Source organism: Meles meles, chromosome 3, assembly GCF_922984935.1.
Source record: "Meles meles chromosome 3, mMelMel3.1 paternal haplotype, whole genome shotgun sequence".
NCBI lineage: Eukaryota > Metazoa > Chordata > Mammalia > Carnivora > Mustelidae > Meles > Meles meles.
This window is the reverse complement of record NC_060068.1, coordinates 141254040-141273390: the sequence shown is the minus strand read 5'-3', so window position 1 is coordinate 141273390 and position 19351 is coordinate 141254040. Positions and strand designations below refer to the sequence as shown.

The window sequence follows — 19351 nt, the reverse complement described above, 5'->3', positions numbered from 1 at the left end:
TATCAATCACTGTTATTTACAATGACACAGAGAATCTTCTCACACACATTCATACATTTTTTAAGCCATGTCCTCTGCAGAGGTTCCCATACAGAGTCTTAAACTTCTCACAGTAAACACTGGGGCCCTGCAGAGAAAGAGCAGCTAAGCAGGAAATATGAAGGAATCAAGTAGGAACTTTCTTGCAGAAATCGTATTTAGCCACACAGGTCACTACATTCTTGCTACATAGGACTTCTCATCAAGATGCTTTCCTAAAGATTCTTATAAGAGTTGCGACTACAACAAAGAATAGAGAAACATTTTAGAGATAGCAGGTGCAATTTTTATATACTGATTCACACCTGCCCATGTAGGCTACCCCAGGCATGTCTTCCACATTCCCTGTGGATTTTTCCCTGAGGGCATTCAATTCTTAGGAAAAAGAACGGATGCTTCTGGGAAAGGGTAAAAGGATCTGTGATGGTATCACACAGGGTCCTTATGTGCAAACACCATAACTTACATGTATTTGCAAAATAAAATAAAAAGTGAGGTCCCTACAACAGTATGAGTTAGGCCACCAGACACAAGAGCAGTGTTAATGGAAAAAAGACAGAAAAAGAAATCAGGGGAATCAAAAACAGTGTCTAGAATGCAAATCGAATTTAAAGGTATATACCTGGGTATTAGCAACCTCCTGCCAAAGAACAGGGAAGATAAGGGGACAAATATGAACTAAAACATGTTCTCTGCCAGAATTTTATACATAGATGAGGGAACAGATACTGTGGATGAAAAAAGGTTTCCCTGAAGTTACTCAATCGGTGAGTAGTGGAATAAGCATTAAAACCCATGACCATCTATGTCTTTCCAACACGCCAAGCTCCTAGACAGGAAGAGTAAAAGAGAGAAATAGCAAGAAGTGTCAATTCCAAGATCGTGGGTCCATCCACAGACACAAATCAACTTATATTCTTGAAATGAAACAAACAACCAAAGAGACTGCGTTTATTGGACCTTATCAACCCGTCTTTCCATCCATCTACAAGAATAATTTTACAGGTACCTTTAGGAATGACAATCAAATCCTTCCCCCAGGCTCAATTTCAAGATCATGGCATCTTTTGACTCCAGCTTTCTTTATGTCCTCTATGGGGAATTACTGCACAGCCATAATTATGCTAAGTTAACATTAACAATATTATCATATACCCAATTCTTATTATATAACATAAATACATAACTTCAAAATAAATTATATGTAACTTGTGATATTAATCATTCAGTTCACAAGTTCAAAAGTCTTACATGTCATAGTGAAAATACCCATTATTTATATAACAGAGATGTCTGTATTATTGCTGATAAAAAAATTAAATACATTAGGAACTTTATCAGTAAAGATGCTCCCAAACTCATTGAAATCCATGGGTTTTGTGTCATTTTTAAGGCTTGAGAAAATACTGAAGGAGACTTTTTCTGTGCTTAATACATTCTTATGATTTTGCCACTGTATGAATTCTCTGGTGTACAGTGAGTTGTGACTTCTGGATGAATGCTTTACCACAGATAGCACACTGATAGGGTTTCTCCCCAGTATGAATTCTCCGATGTACAACAAGGTCTGACTTCTGGGAAAAGGCCTTTCCACATTCAGCACACACGTAAGGTTTCTCTCCTGTATGAATGCGCTGATGCCCTGGGAGGTGGGACTTCTGAGAGAAGCCTTTCCCACATTCACTGCATATATAAGGTTTTTCTCCTGTGTGAATTCTCTGATGCCCAATGAGATGTGACTGCTGACAGAAGGCTTTTCCACACTCACTGCATTTGTAGGGTTTCTCTCCAGTATGTGTTCTCTGGTGTATGATGAGCTGTGACTTCCGGGAGAAGGTCTTCCCACATTCAGTACATTCATAAGGCTTCTCCCCAGTATGAATTATCTGATGTATAATGAGTTCTGACTTTCTGCTGAAGGCTTCCTCACATTGAGCACATTTGTAGGGTTTCTCCCCAGTGTGAATTCTTTTATGTATAATGAGGTGGGACTTCTCACAGAAGGCTTTCCCACATTCAGTACATTCATATGGCTTCTCTCCAGTATGAGCTCTATGATGTATAATCAGCTGTGACTTCTGGGAGAAGGCCTTCCCACACTCTCTACATTCGTAAGGTTTCTCTCCAGTGTGAATTCTCTGATGTATAATGAGGGGGGATTTCTGGGAGAAGGCTTTCCCACAGTCATTACATTCATATGGTTTTTCCCCAGAATGAACTCTCTGATGTATAATGAGGGATGATTTTTGAGAGAAAGCTTTTCCACATTCAGAACAGTCATAAGGTTTCTCCCCAGTATGAGTTCTCTGATGTACAATGAGATGTGACTTCTCACTGAAGGCTTTCCCACATGCACCACAATCATATGGTTTCTCTCCAGTATGAATTCTTTGATGTATTATGAGTTGTGACTTTTTTAGAAAAGATTTTCCACATTCAATGCATACACAGGTCTTCTCTCCAGTTTCAACATTCATATATTGAATAAGAGATTGTTTATTGCTGATAATCTTTCCACACTGATGATCTTCACAGTGTTTCACTCCACTATGAATTTTTTCATGCTTAGAATAGGGAGAAATAGGTGTACTCCCACACCCAAAATTCTCATCAGTGTTTTTTCTTGCATAACCCCTATTGCAACTGAATAAGTTTACATTAGATTCCAAGCTCTTTTCAAATGAGTCACAGTCATACAGTCCTTGTCTTGAAGCATCTAGGTCTGTGTAGTCATGAAATATTTTTCCCAACGTCTTATATGAGTAGCCTGACTCTTCAGCAACTATTTTGTTTTTGATGACCATGACTTGCCTGAGAAGTCTGTCTTGATTTTCCTCATCTCTCTCTAGCTGGTCATCACCCTGCCAGACCTTAAAAATGGAGTACAATGAATGCTCCCATGTTACACTTGCCAATATATCCTTATGGAAGGAAACACCTCCAAGTATATCCAACTGAGGATTTTCAAGTCTAGTCTCCCTCTCTGAAAGAATAAAAAAAAAAAAAATCAAACAGATAAAAAGATTTAGTAGAGGACAAAAGATGTAAAAACAAATGGATGATATATGATGGTCATATATCAACCTATATCAATAGGCCATTTGAAAATGTAAATTTATCACTAGTAATTAAAGATGGACTTTACTTCCAGTAGTGATGGCTGAGGTAGTTGAGGAATTCTGCTCCCAAAAAAACCAAGTACAAAAACAAATAAAATAAAAAAGCAAATAATTTAGGGCACTGAAAAACTATTAACAGGAGGTAATAAGCTGAAAAATGCTTACTCACCAAAAACTTCTACTTCATTATATAAGAATGGGGAGCTAGCATTCTTTCTCAGGGTTTCCCATCTACCATCCCTAGTGTATGGGGAATTAAAAGATAACACAAATCCACAGGATACAGCTTAATGCTGTTAGTAAGAGTAGCAAGGAATTTGGAAGCAAAAGAGTCATAAGAGGTTGAGATAATACCGTCCATATACCTCCACCTGACCACTAAAAGATCTGTACAAAGATATTCTAGAGAGCCCAACAGTGATTGAAAATTTGGAGAGTCTTGCAAACTTGCTATACTTGTAAAGTGTTCTGAAACATGCACGACTCAGGCAGCAGTGAAAGCCACGCTGGTGTTTGATGTCGCATACAACCTCTGCCCAAATCACTAGCTTATCTCTACCTTATCCAAAGGTAGAGGGGAGTCTCTTAGAGAGCCAGACTTAAACAAACAAGAACTAAAGACAGCCATCAGCAATGACACTCTATAGGACAAACAGATTTCAGTTTAAGCCTAAGCAAGTGAAATGCCTCGAAGACAAAATAGATACCCTTAGAAGTATCAGAAGAATCCACACTACAACATATCATCTACAATGTAGTATTTTCAACCAGAAATTACAAGACATATGAAAAAACAGAAAACTGATCTAAACTAAGGAATAAAATCAGTCAATAGAAAATGACTCTATGTGGGTACAAATGCTATATTTTGTAAACAAAGATTCCAAAGAAGCTATTATAAACATATTAAGGAAAAGATTGTTAGGCAATGAGTGAACAAATATGTAATTTTAAAAGAGAAAAAAGTATATAAGGAACTAGTTTGACTATAAAGAGGCAGGAAGAGGAAATTTTGATAATTAGAACTCTTTTGTATCATGATTGTGGTAGTAGTTAACTTATTCTATGCCCAACATTTATTTTGTGTAAGTTAAAACATAAAAGAACCAAAAGAAAATTCTAAGGCTGAAATTAAAATTTCACCAGATGGGCTTATTAGATTTGAGAAAGCAGAAAGCAAAAAAAGAGAACTACAGGCCAATATCTATAAATATAACATATATTCATGATAAAAACCCTCAATAAATTAGGTGTAGAGGGCACATACCTCAACATAATAAAGTCCATATATGAAAAACCCACAGCTAACATCATACTCAATGAGCAAAAGCTCTCAGGTCAGGAACAAGACAAGGATGCCCACTTTCATTGCATAGTACTGGAAGTCCTAGGCATAGGAATCAGACAAGAAGAAATAAAAGGCATCCAAACTGGTAATGAAGAAGTAAGACCTCCACTATTTGCAGATGACATGATACCACATTTAGAAAACCCTAAAGATGCCACCAAAAAACTGCTGGAACTGATAAATGAATTCAGCAAGGTCACAGGATACAACATCAATGTACAGAAATTTATTGCATTTCTATACATTAATAATGAAGCAGCTAAAAGAAAAATTAATCTCCTTTACAACAATACCCAAAATAATAAAATACCTAAGAATAAACTTAACCAAAGAGGTGAAAGACCTGTATTCTGAAAACTATAAAACACTGATGAAAGAAATTATAGATAACACAAACAGAAAGACATTCCATGTTCACTGACTGGAAGAACAAATATTGTTAAAATGTCTATATTACCCAAAGCAATCCACTCATTTAAGGCAATCCCTACCAAAATGCCAAAAGCATTTTTCACAGAACTAGAACAAACAATCCTAAAATTTGTATGGAACCACAAAAGATCCAGAATAACCAAAGCAATCTTGAAAAAGAAAAACAAAACTAGAGGCATCACAATTCCAGACTTCGAGTTATATTACAAAACTGCAGTAATCAAAACAATATGGTCCTGGCACAAAAACAGACACATGGATCAAAAGAACAGAATAGGGAGCTCAGATTTAAACCCAAAATTCTATGGTCAATTAATCTTCAACAAAAGAGGCAAAAATATGCAATGGAAAAGACATCATTCCAACAAATGGTGTTGGGAAAACTGGACACCTATATGCAAAAGAATGAAAAAGGACCACTTTCTTACACCTTACGCAAAAGTAAACTCAAAATGGATTAAGGACCTAAATGAGAACTGAAACCATAAAAATCCTAAAATAGAGTATAGGGAATAATTTCTCTGACATCAGCCCTAACAACATCTTTTTAGATGTGTCTCTTGAAGCAAGGCAATCAAAAATCAAAAATAAACTATTGGGACTTCATCAAAATAAAAGGTTTTTGCACAGCAAAGAAAACAAACAGCAAAACTAAAAGACCACCTTGGAATGGGAGAAGATATTTGCAAATGACACATCTGGTAGATGGTTAGTATCCAAAATATATAAGGAACTCATACAACTCAATACCCCAAAACCAAATAATATAATTAAAAATGGGCAGAAGACACGAACAGACATATCTCCAAAGAAGACATCCAGATGGCCAATAGATACAGAAAACATGCTCAACATCACTCATCATCAGGGAAATGCAAATCAAAACCAAAATGAGATAACACCTCACGCATGTCACAATGGCTAAAATCAAAAACTCAAGAAACAACAAGTGTTGGTGAGGATGTGGAGAAAAGGGAGCACTTGCTCACTGTTGGTAGGAATGCAAACTGGTGCAGCCACTGTGGAAGTCAGTACGGAGTTTACTCAAAAAATTAAAAACAGAGGGGCACCTGGGTGGCTCAGTGGGTTAAAGCCTCTGCCTTCAGCTCAGGTCATGATCCCAGGGTCCTGGCATCGAGCCCCGCATTGGCCTCTCTGCTCAGCGGGGGGCCTGCTTCCTCCTCTCTCTGCCTGCCACTCTGCCTATTTGCGATCTCTGTCTGTCAAATAAATAAAATCTTTAAAAAAAAATTAAAAACAGAACTACCCTATGATCTAATAGTCACATTACTGGGTATTTACCCCCAAAATACAAAAACACTAACTCAAAGGGATACATGCACCCCTATGTTTATTGCAGCATTATTTACAATAGCCAAATTATGGAAGTGTCCATCAACAGATGAATGGATAAAGATGTGGTATACATACATACATATATTATTTGGCCATCAGAATATTGAATTCTTGGGAATTTTATCATTCAGCCATAAGAAAGAATGAAATCTTGCCATTTGCAACAACATGGATGGATCTAGAGAGTAGAATACTAGATGAAATAAGCTAGTCAGAGAAATACCATTTGATTTCACTCCTATGTAGAATTTAAGAAACAAAACAAACGAACAAAAGAAGAAACTAACAAAAAAGAGACAAACCAAAAAACAGACTCAACTACAGAGAACAAACAGAGGGGAGGTGGGTGAGGGGGTCGGTGAGGGGATGGGTGACATAGGTGAAGGGGATTAAGGGCTCACTTATTGATGAGCACTGAGAAATATATGGAATTGCTGAACCGCTATACTGTACATCTGAAACTAATACAACACTGTATTTACATATAGTGGTATTAAAGAAAATAAACTAAAACTCATGTCATAATCAAAATCAAAATCAATCAATAGTGCTGGAACTCATGGACTGCCGCAAGCAAAAGAATGGAGTTGGACACTTACTTCACACCATGTGCAAAAATTAACTCAAAGACCTAAATATAAGAGCACTGACAGTATACAACTTTCCGAAAAAAAACTTGGGGTAAATCTTCATGACCTTGGATTTGGCAACAGATTCTTGGAAATGATACCAAAGCACAGGAAACAAAAGAAAAATAGAAAAACTGGACTTTCTGGAGTTCCATGTAAGTTCTGCATAAGAATTTTACCTCTATAAAGAATTCTTACAATGCTATAATAAAAAGACAAATAATTCAAAATAGACAAAGGCTCTCAACAGACTATTTTTCTGAAGAAGATACATAATGGCCAACAAGCAGATAAAAATAGACTCAACATAATTAGTTGTTACAGATGATTTTAGTTAAACACAGAGTTCCCATATGACCCAGCAATTCTACTTCTACCAAAGAAGTAAAACATACACCTACACGAGAACTTTTTTTTTAAAGCAAAAAAAATGATGTTTTAATAAAGTAATCCTTCATTCAGGGTAAAAGGTTACCCAGAGAACTGAGATATTAAAATTAAGCACTTTCTTCCGATTTTTAATTTTTTATTAACATATAATGTATTATTAGCCCCAGGGGTACAGGTCTGTGAATCGCCAGGTTTACACACTTCACAGCACTCACCATAGCACATACCTTCCCCAATGTCCATCATCCAACCACCCTCTCCCAACCCACTGCCCCCAGCAACCCTCAGTTTGTTTTGTGAGATTAAGAGTCTCTTATGGTTCCTACATGAGAACTTGCACATGAAGCTTATAGCAGCATTATTCATGTTGCCAAAAGGTGGATACAAGCCAAATATCCATTAATTGATGAGTGGATAACCAAATGTAGTGTATCCACACAATGGAGTATTACTCAGCCAAAAAATAAACAAAGTACGTGGGGTGCCTGGGTCGCTCAGTGGGTTAAGCCTCTGCCTCCGGCTCAGCTCATGATCTCAGGGTCCTGGGATCGAGCCCCGCATCAGGCTCTCTGCTCAGCAGGGGATCTCCTTCTCCCTCTCTCTCTGCCTGCCTCTCTGCCTACTTGTGATATTTCTCTCTCTCTCTCTGTCAAATAAAAAAAAAAAAAAAAAACTTAAAAAATTAAAAAAAGAAATGAAGTACAGATACATACTATACTGTGATAACCCTCAGAAACAGGGTACTAACTGAAAGAAGCCAGTCACAAAAGATCAAATATTATACAATTTCGTTTAAATAAAATATGAAGAGTAGGCAAATCAATAGTGAAAGCAGATTTGTGGTTGCTTAGGGTTGGGAGATACGGAGCAGGGGTGTGATAGCAAAAGGATACAGGATTTCTTTCATAGATGATAAAATGTTTGCAAATTGACTGCAGCAATCGTTTCACATTTCTGCCAATACACTAAAACCACTAAATCGCGGTGAATGGGTGAATTATATGGCATGTGAGTTAGTTCTCAAAGTTGTATAAATAAAATAGTACAAAATTCAGAGTACAGCTACAGTACGGACTTTAACTGTCCATATTCACACTGTGTTTCCATGATTATATCCCTTTATTCCCCCAATAAATAGTTTTTATTGAAGGCAAGCCTAGCAAATTTCTGCAGAAAAGCCACAATGATTCCTAACTCCAAGAATCTGTACACATCCATTGCCTGAGCTTGCCTTCACCCTCTTCTTCCCTAACCCACACTTCAAATATACTTCAGAGTAGCTGGTTCTTGTTTGGAAAACATGCCTTCTTAAGTTATGCCACGTCTCTTTAGACTATAATTTTCAGGGAACTCCTAAAACATTAATTATATTGGTACAGCCATGAACTCTGATGTCTTGTCTTTCCATGTACAACCTGTGGTCCTAAAAAGCATCTGACTTCTATTGCCTTTGAATTTCTTCCAGAAAGCCACTAAAGATATAATTGTTGAGTGAATCAGAAATAAATTTTTCTTCTCTTCACAGCTCACTATTACTTAATTAACAAGTTGTTGAATACTTACTACATACTCAGCACAGGAGCAAGAAGGAACAGGAGCGGCCAATCTGGCTGGAAGCATATATCTCAGCCACCCGCCAATTAAAATCAAAAACAAAGAAACTGAGATTTCACTTCCCTTGACTCCCACTTGCCAGCCTTTTACCTGGATAGATCCAACTTGGTATGTCTCTTTTTACAATCCATGGCTCTTCTCCTTGTTCCAACTTGGAGATGACATCTGGTTTGGACATTGAATGCCCTATTATAGAGAAATCAGAGAGGAACTCGGTTGGCTACACTGAAGAAAAAAAAGAAAGGGTTCTAGGCACCCGGGTGGCTCAGTCGGTCAAGTGTCCGACTCTTGATCTCAGCTCAGCTCTTGATCACAGGGTCCCAAGTCAAGCCCTACATTAAAAAAAAAAAAAAAAGTTCTATTTTAGGAGCCCCACAGTGAAGATGTCCAGCTGGCTCTCCGCAGAGCACTGACCTTCTGCTAGAGAGAAAAAAGAGCACAAAGTCAGTCATTACCTATGTCAGGAACCCACCCAACTTCATCAAAGGACAAGAGAGAGGCACTGGACTGGAATTTTGTGATATGGGGGAAGCCATCCTTACCCAATGAAACCAGGTGGCTGAAGTTCTCCAGCATCACATCTCTGTAAAGGGTCCTCTGAGCCCGGTCCAGTTGCTGCCACTCCTCCTTGGTGAAAGCTATAGCCACATCCTCAAATGACAACGGACCCTATAACAGCATGTTCCTGTTCAATCTGAAGTGATCGTTCTTATTTTTACCATAGCATGCCAAACCATATGCCCAGTTCTACACCCTGCCTATTCAGAAAATGATGTAAAATTCTGTCTTTAGCAAGAGGAATCAAACACATTTGAAGAACAGAAGAGCAAAGAGGCTTAATCACAAATGGGAATTCAATAAAGGCTGCATTTTGAATAAATGTATTCAACAAAGTGGTTTTGGGAACACTGGACAGCCAATCAGTTAAATAATAAAGTTGGAACTTTATGTTTTAAAAACAAGAGAATCAATGACTTCCAGATGGAGAAAAAAAAAATCTAAGCATCACAAATTATTAATACTGGTTATCCCAGGAGAAAGGGAATGCTGAGGGTCCCTTTCACTTTGTAATTTTTATTTTTTGTATTTTTCAATTTTTTAAATGTTTTTACCAAGTAGGGATAATTCAAGCCAAAACAAAATATAGCAAAATGATTTTATAAATTGAAAAAAATGGACAAAAACTGGCATTCAGTTGGGGAGTAGCTTCACAAACCGTAGGACCATAGCAAAGGCTATGGAGAATCAGAGACCCCAGCACTCCCAAGTGTTTGCCACTGAATTTTAAGTAAAGAACTGCCTACTTGAAAGAAATAATTATTTTGAGACATATAGATCCTCATCATTCCCCCTTTTCTAGGTTTTATCTCTGGATAAACTATATGTTAGTTCCCCCAAAGAATAACGTTTATGGAGTTCAGCTCTAACATTATGCTGACTGCCTTCTAAAAAAAAAATATTTAAAGACACAACCACAAAAAATCTGACACACTTATACAGAAGGGTAGGTCAGGACATCATCTACAGAAGATCTCCCAAAATAAATTTCTTTTTGTCTTAATGGCAAGAAATATTTTCTTACATACGTATGTAAGAAAATATGTAACATATTTTAAATATTTAACATACATTTACATATAAAATATGTAACATATTTTAAATATTTAAATATGTAACATGTTAAATATTTAACATATTTTTGTTACATATGTAACAAAATTCAGTTGATTTATATTTGTGGAGAATGCCAGATCATGTATATGATATCCTCTATCTCTCCACTGTGGCTGCTAGAAAAGACTGAATAAATTTGACCTTATTTTTTTTCAAATTTGCACTTTAATTTTTATACATTTATATAAAATACATAATATAGATATGGATTATATTTATATAAAACTTACATATAATAAACATATACATGAACTATAATAGTTGCTTTATGTGGTCTAAAACCACATAAATCTACATAGTACATAGCAACTCGTTCCAAGTCTTTGCTCTTTCTACCTTTTCCCTAATTCTGATTTCTAGCTTTCTCCACTTTTCCATTTGATTATATGGAAATTGAGTACAAAATAAGCAAGGAACTTACGTGGGACTTGGTCATTTTCTGCTTCTCTTCCAAAAAAGCAGAGGTCTGAGGAATCAGGATTGAAAGACTAAGTCTCCAGGAGCCATTTGCCAGTCTAGAAACAACCACCACCAGAAAGAAGTCAGATGGAAATCAGGTCACCTTGTAGAAGGTCATTTGATCCTTATAGAAGGGTCTATGAGCACCACGTGAAAAAGTCCTCTTGTGATTATATGATTACACAGATCTTGTACAAGGTGTATTTTTTAATTTTTTAATTTTTTAAAAGATTGTATTTATTTATTTAACAGAGATCACATGTAGGCAGAGCAGCAGGCAGAGAGAGACGGGGAAGCAGGCTCTCCACTGAGCTGAGAGCCCGATGTGGGGCTCGATTCCAGAACACTAAGACCATGACCTAAGCTGAAGGCAGAGGTACTTAACCCACTGAGCCACCCAGGCGTCCCTACAAGGTGTACTTTTAATTGGATGAACACAGATATTTCTGTTAATACACGAACACCTTATTGTTCCCCTTTGAACCAGCAGTTCTATTTGTAATTCTATCTGTAAGACTCTACCATAAAACAATAATTATGTATACATATGTATGTAAGATTTAACTACAGATGGGGCAGTTTCCTGACAATAAGAATAGGAATGACCAAGTAGAAAACTGAGAACCATATTGCCTAGACACAAGCAACTGGCAAAATCCTAAGAGCTCTTTTACATTTTTTCCCTAATCTAGCAAATTCTCTTGCTAAGTCAATATTCATAGATTAAAACTGTTGACTTTGTTGATTTTAACATGTTTTTGTTTAAGTTTGTATTGCTGATATTCAACAGTGCAGTCGTCTATGTAAGAAAATAGTGTCACAGAACCATAGATGAACAGGAATATACGACAATGCAGAAAGATACCTACCCGGTAAATTCTACTCCGTCCCAGAATGGGTCATGTAGAGAAGGCTGAACTCATTCACAGGAAGTGAGTCCTCCCATGAAAGGCAGACTGTCTCCTATGGGGTTATACCAGGCTGTGTCAAAACAAACCTGGAAGGAAATAATCCAATAGTCATGCTCCTCTTTGGACACTGAGCTCTGAAACAAGTAAAAAGCAGGGGTTTAATAAATGTTTGCTGAAAAGAGGAAGACACGGGGCTGAAATGACACCTCATATAAGAAAAGAAGAAGAAAAAAAAGGCAGCCCTCACATTTCAGAGCTGGCCTGACCCTCAAATTCTTCTCTTTAAGGTAATTACACAGAACATCAACACCAGACAAGGTCATTCTGTGACCATGATAGAACAAGACAAAAACAAGACCTCCCTGAAATCATGTCTGAACACAGACAGACGAAGAATCAACATTGTCCAATACACAAAACACCCCTCTCCGAGTTAACATGAGCAACTATGACTTCCTCACCTACTACGGCTTTACCGTCAGGAGAGTCTCCTCACTCTAGATATTTGAAATCCCCCATGATTGAATTACCCCACTTTTCTTAATATCCAATTCAGAGCAAGGTCCAACCCCTTAGGCCCTCCTCAAAATCACCTAACACAAGGATAAGTCCTATAAGAAGTTCTAACCCTCTCTTACCAGAAGCCTCCCCCCCCACCCCCGCCGTTTTCTCCACGGTGTGCTGTTCCCAGCTAGGTGCTAAGCCATTAACCCAACTTACTCAACTACAGGGTGTTCCTGGTGGTCTTTGACTAGAGGGAATTGACAATAATAAGGTTAATCCTTTAGATTTGTTTGGTCTTAAGTCTAAAGGATGTTTTCTTCTATGAGGATGTGAGTGATGGAGGGAGATAGAGGTTTAAGAAAACATCTGAGGAGGGGCTTCAACATGGGGGCGGCCTCTGACCTGCAGAAATTGTAAAGTGAGGTGTTTCCCACTAAACTAGAGCTGAGCCTTACCAGTCCCTGGCTGCATTATCGACTCCCTACAAATCACTGAATCACCAGGTGCAGAAATCCCAAATCCCAAAGAGCACCTCCACGGAACCCCGATCACAAGACTGGCCACACAGGTCCACAAATCACTGGCCACACGGATACTCCAACACCTGCATCCCCGACCCACAGATCATACTGCTCTCCCTATTACTGACCCCTTGTACGTACCCAACACTCATCCCACAGATTTCCCATCAGTCTGCATAGACCTCCAATCATAGACCCTCACAAACCCCCGCCCCAATATCAACCCCCGGCTTCCTAATGACTTAATCCATAAATCCCCCTTCTGACAGCCAGCTCGATTATCAGGTCCCGAAACGTCCGTACCAGCATAACCCCCGACAGCTTTCACAGATTAACATGGATCGAAGAACTCTCCCGCTTCCTGTCTGGGACAGTGCGGCGCGAGGCTCCCGAGCATGCGCCAAGTCCTGCAGAGCGATTTTGCCCACTCGGAGTTCTCGGTGGCTTTGTTCAGGAAGCAAGATGGCGACTCCCGGACGCTGTCTCTTTTACAGGGAGTCGCCATATTGAGAGTCCTGTCGGGTCCGTACACGCGGAAGAATTCTGTTTATTCCTAACGTGAGTTTGGACTGTGCCACCGTGGCAGCGAGGGGAGAAGGCAAGATGACGGAAAGTATTACACAAACCGGTGAGAACTTTAACAGGAGGATTGGGGAAGAAGTTGCAGTAGTACAGTCCTTTACTGGGAAAGAGGAATTTGGAATGGTACAATCCACTGTAGGCGATTCTACTTAAAAGTACTGATAATGGTACGGCCCTACACCGGATGATTCCACTGTGGGACAGAGGAGCGCAACTAATGTTCCAGGGGAGCGAAGGGGTGCTATAAACCGCTAATTATGCTAAAAACAATGTGAAGGAATCCGCCTAGGGGAAATTACAACCACAGTAATATGTTGCACGGACCGACTGATGAAAAAAGGAAAATTGATTCAAGAAAGAGGAGGCTGAGGCACAAAATAATGGAGAATCTGAGAAACAGAGAATGGAAGGAGACTAAGGGACAAAAGGGGAGAGAGAGGGGAATGAGAGTGAGAGACCAAAGTCTGAGACAAGGAGAGAATGAAGGTGGGGGGTGGGGCACTGAAAGAGAAAACTGAAACGAGTGGCAGAGGGAGACGGGGGAAGGGTTACTGACCGTCCAGGTTTGTCTGGAATGTCCCAAGAAATCCTTTGTCTGGACTGAAAAGGTCCAGGTTTGAGGAGATCCGTGGGAAAAGTTGAGGCAAAGTGTGAAACCTGTAAAGTGAATCAAAAAGTAAGGCGGTGAGCAACATTGTTTTTAAACTCAAGTGGATAAGGCACAGATTTTGTGCCTTTCTTAGTCATCATTGCTGTCCCCCCCCCCCCCCCCCCCCCCGCCTGGGTTTCTGATGTTGGCAACCATGACTGTGGTTTGCAGTAATGAATTACCTATCCATCGTTGCATCACTCAGGAGTGATGCGTTTTAAGTATGTAACTTAAATGCATGGCAGTCATAAGCATTTACCGTCTTTGGCTTTGTGGATTAACTGTTGTGCTTTGTAGGGACATAGCGCTAGTTTAGTTCTTAATATTATAAATGTTGTGACCGTGTTTTCTAAGAGTTCAGAAGTGAAAATGAGAATTACAATACCAACGACAGCATGACCCATACATGACCAAAAAAGCCTCTTATTTTAATGACAGATATAAAGATACATCGACACCTGGATTACAACGGGAAATAAACAGCGAATTGCACAATATGCAAAAGAGAATTCGGGCTTGGGCATGGTGGTGAAGGGGCGGTGAAAGCACATGGAGACTAAAACAAATCTAGGATGATGGGCAAGTACTTCTAAATAAATAAAAAGGTTTTTGTCTCCCCAAAAGACATAGATGATGAGTTGAAAATAGTGATTGCCCAATTAGATTAGACAGACAGCATAAACATGTATTATTGTATAGTTCTATTCACTGATACATAAAACTGAATAACATTACATTTCCAAACTCAAATGTTGCAACTAAAATGGCCTGTGGACACAAAAAAGGAGAAATTTTGGTAATAAATGTGTTGGCCGCTTACAGTGTAGAGCCAATCCTGCTTTCAACAGCATGTCAGATGATACATCAAATCAGGACAAGAAAAATAATCCCCTAGCACTTCACTCTTGGACTGAAAAATGGAGGTCAAACTAACATCTTCATTTTTAAAAGATTTTCATGAAACTAAAGACAATATAAAATTGTTGATATCTTGTCCAATTGTAAGCTAGACTTTGCTCATCTATAAAAAATGTTCAGCAGACACTGCAAATGTAAATCTAGGCCAGTTCAATTCACTCTATAAATTTATCAAAGAAAATGAAAACATCTTACTTGCTGAGATAGCATATAGTTGGAGATAACAGATGGCTGGAGCATTTTTTTCCCCGTCCATTAATTTAATCCATTTACATTAAAGTGACTACTATTAAGAACTTCTGTTGTTTTGCTGTTTGTTTCTATGAGTCTTACTATGTTTGTGCCTCAATTCCCTCAATACTGCCTTCTTTCGTATTTCTTTTTTACTGTGTACTATTTTTATATTTTTTTCTTTGAATTTGTCAGTTATTTTCTTATCGGTTGCTATGGAAATTACAATTAATATCCTAAATGTATAACAAACTACTTTGAATCATTACCAACGTAGTTTTAACAGCACGCAAAAACACTGACCCTTTACAACTCTGCCCTCCCCTAACCTTCATCTTTATTATATTATTGTAGACAAAACTGACATAAGGTCAGAAGTTGTTTACAAGAGACAAAAGGTCTTTATATATTGACAAAAGGGTCAATTCATCAAGAAGATTAACAATTATAAATGTTTATGTGCTAAACAACAAAGATCAAAAATATTGAGGCAAATATTGACATTATTAAAGGGAGAAATGCAGAGATCTATAACAGTGGGAGACTTCAGCATCCCACTTTACATAATAGATTGAACATAGAGACATAAAATCAGTAAGGAAATAAAGAACTTGATTAAAACCTAAACTAGCCTCAAGTGACATAGAGGACACTGTAGCCAACAATAGCAGAATACTAATTTTTTCAAGTTCACATGGAACATTCTTCAGGATGTACCATATTTTAGGCTACAAAACAAGTATCGGTGCATTTTAAAACACTGACATCATATATACTATGTTCTCCAACCCCAAGGGAATGAAAATGGAAATTAATGAGAAGAAAAGCTGGAAAGTCGACAAATATGTAGACATTAAACAGGACACTCTTAAACAACCAATGGGTAAAATAAGAAATCACAAGGTAAATTTAAAAATACTTGGAGACAAATGAAATAAACATACCATGCCAAAACTTATGGGATACAGCAAAAGCTGTGTATGGATGGAAATTTAGAGTTGTAAATGCCTCCATTAAAAAAAAAAAAAAAGCAATACCGCATGCAATTACCTCACCTTACAACTTAAGTAACTAGAAAAGACATGAAAACTAAACCCTGAGCTAGCAGAAGGAAGGAGATAATAAAGATTTGAGTGGAAATAACAAAATAGAGAAGAACAACAATGGAAATCATCAACAAAACCAAAAGTTGGTTCTTCGGAAGATTAACAACATTCACATGCCTCTAACTAGACTAAGAAACAAAGACCCAAATTACCAAAATTATACACAGTTGACCCTTGAACAACATGGGTTTGAACTGCATGGGTCCACTTACATGAAGACTTTTTTTCAGTAAATATAGTACTCTACTGTAAATGTATTTTCATTATGATTTTCTTAGTAACACTTTCTTTTCTCTAGCTAGAATACAGTATATTCTCTAAAATACAGTAAATAACACATGCAACATACAAAATATGTGTTAATCAACTGTTATTGGTAAGGCTTCTAGTTAACAGTAGGCTATTACTTACATATTGAAGGAGTGAAAAGTGATATATGGATTTCCAACTGCATGGGGGGTGGGTAATTGCCCCTAAACCCCAAGTTGTTCAAAGGTTAACTGTATGATGGTGGGGACATTAATACAGAACTGTAGATGAGTAAGATTATAAGGATGCTATGAACAACTCTATACCAACAAATTAGATAACCTGGAAAAAAGACAAATTCCTAGAAGCACACGGACTACTGAAACGGATTAAAAAAGAAATAGAACAGTCCTATAGCAGATTTACAACAAATAGACTGAATCAGTAAGCAAAAAAAGAGTAAAGCTCAGAACTAGGTGGCTTAATTGGCAAATTCTACAAAATACATAAAGAATTAATGAAAATTATTCTCAGACCTTCCAATATTATCTGACTTTTTGATGCTATCCATCCTAGTGGGTGTGAAGTGATACAAGTCAGACAAAGACATCACAAGAAAACTATAAACCCACATCTCTTATGAATATATATGAGAAAAATCCTCAACAAAATGTTATCAAACAAAATACAGCATATTAAAAGGATTATACACCTTAAACAAAGTGGGATTTATCCTAGAAATAAAAAGAGTCATTCATCATTAAAAAATCTTTCAATGTACATTAAGAACCAAGGGGGATGAAATCATGTCATCTGGTCATCTCAATTAACGCAGAAATAGTATTTTACAAAGTCCAGCACCCTTTCATGATGAAAACACAACAAACTAGGGGCTGAAAGAAACTTGCTAAACATGATAAAGACCACTTATGAATAACTCACAAATAACATCATATTCAGCAGTAAAAGACTAAAAATTTTTCCTCTAAGATCAAGCACAGAACAGGGATGTTTTCTTTCAGCCCTTTATTCAACATTGTGTTGAAATTCCAGCCAGAGAAATTAGCCAAGGAAAAGAATCGAAGGGCATCCAAGTTAGAGATGTAAAACTGTATCTATTCACAGGTAACACAATCTTAGTTAAAAAAAACAACAAACAAACCTCCTCCTGCTTCACATACAAACTATTAAAGCTATTAAAGGAATTCATTGAAGTTGTAGGACACAAGATCAGCATAGAAAGTAAGTGGTATTTCTATATGATATCAATGAACAATTCAAAAAGGGCATTAAGTCAACAACTCTATTTATAATAGTTTCCAAAGGAATACAATACCAAGGAATAAGTTAAGCCAAACAACTACAACACTTTTACATCGAAAACTACAAAAACATTCCTGGAAAAAAAATTAAAGACCTAAGGAGAAGTAAAGGCAGTATGCAATCATTGATTGGAAAACTTGATATTTTTAAGATGCAATATTCCCCAAAGGCATCTACAGATTCAATAAAATTCCTATCAAAATTCAGTGGCTTCTTTCGCAGAAATGGGAAAGATGATCCTTAAATGCATATGGAATTACAGGCAACCCAGAATAGCTAAAAAACCTTGAGAAAAAACTAAGTTGGAGGGCTTACACTTCCTCATTTCAAAAGTTATTACAAAATCATGGTAATAAAAGTAATGTGGTACTAGCATTTGGGTAAACATACAGATCAAGAGAATAGAATGGAGAGTCCAGAAATAAGCCCATGCGTCTATATTCAAGCGGTGTTTGACATGGGTGGCAAGATGATTCAATGAGAAAGGACTGTTCTTTCAACGAATGGTCCTGGGAAAATTTGCTAAGCACATGACAAAGAATGAAACTGAGCCCTTCCCTTACACTATATGCAAATAGCCAACAAACACATGAAAAATGCTTGACATTATTAGTCACCAGGGAAATGCAAATCAAAACCACACTAAGATACCACTTCATACCCACTAGGATGGCTAGCATCAAAAAGTCAGACAATAACAAATGTTAGTGGTTAATGATGATGTGGTGAAATCAGAACCCTCATACACTGCTGGTGGGAATGTAAAATTGAGCAGCCACTTTAGAAGAAACCTGGCAGTTCCTCAAATGGTTAAACATAGAATTACTATTGGACCCAGGAATTCCCCTGCCAGGAATCTATTTTTTTTTGAATATTTTATTTATTTGACAGATTTTTTAAAAATATTTTATTTATTTATTTGACAGAGAGAGAGATCACAAGTAGGCAGAGAGGCAGGGAGCAGAGAGCCCTACACGGGGCTCGATCCCAAAACCCCGAGATCATGACCTGAGCCGAAGGCAGAGGCTTTAACCCACTGAGCCACCCAGGCGCCACACACCCCCTGCCAGGAATCTAACCAAAACAACTGAAAGTGGTTTGTCCGCACCAAAATGTATACACTGTTTACATAATTAATCATAAAAGTAAAAAGGTACAAACAAGCCAACATCCATCAAATGCTAAATGGATAAAGAAAACATGGTACAAGCATATACAATGGAATATTATTTAGCCATAAAAAGAATGAAGCACTGATAAATGCTGCCATACAGGTGAACCTTGACTATATTACATT

General features: G+C 37.6%; 2 protein-coding genes across 6 annotated transcripts in view; both read right to left on the bottom strand.

Moving 5' to 3' along the window:
- LOC123938432 (zinc finger protein 300) overlaps window positions 1-9109 on the bottom strand; it is a 34110-nt gene extending 25001 nt beyond the window's left edge. Inside the window, exon 1 of the mRNA XM_045999784.1 lies at window positions 9018-9109. The gene's annotated coding sequence lies outside the window, so the exon portion shown is untranslated. The remainder of the gene's footprint in view (window positions 1-9017) is intronic.
- On the bottom strand, window positions 609-13420 carry LOC123938433 (zinc finger protein 300-like). Of its 5 annotated transcripts, none has more exons than XM_045999790.1 (7): window positions 13300-13420; window positions 11930-12057; window positions 11023-11116; window positions 9470-9596; window positions 9342-9344; window positions 9018-9113; window positions 609-3022 (listed from the first exon to the last, which is right to left on the bottom strand). In XM_045999790.1, exons 3-7 carry the CDS (start codon window positions 11035-11037, stop codon window positions 1479-1481), a joined length of 1785 nt encoding a protein of 594 aa, XP_045855746.1. In that variant the 5' UTR covers window positions 11038-11116; window positions 11930-12057; window positions 13300-13420; the 3' UTR covers window positions 609-1478. The 5 variants fall into 5 exon arrangements, with proteins under 5 accessions (XP_045855746.1, XP_045855745.1, XP_045855744.1 ...); XM_045999789.1 differs by having other exon boundaries at window positions 11930-12105; window positions 13300-13364; XM_045999788.1 differs by lacking the exon at window positions 13300-13420 and having other exon boundaries at window positions 11930-12627.
- Between the last annotated feature and the right edge of the window lie 5931 nt (window positions 13421-19351).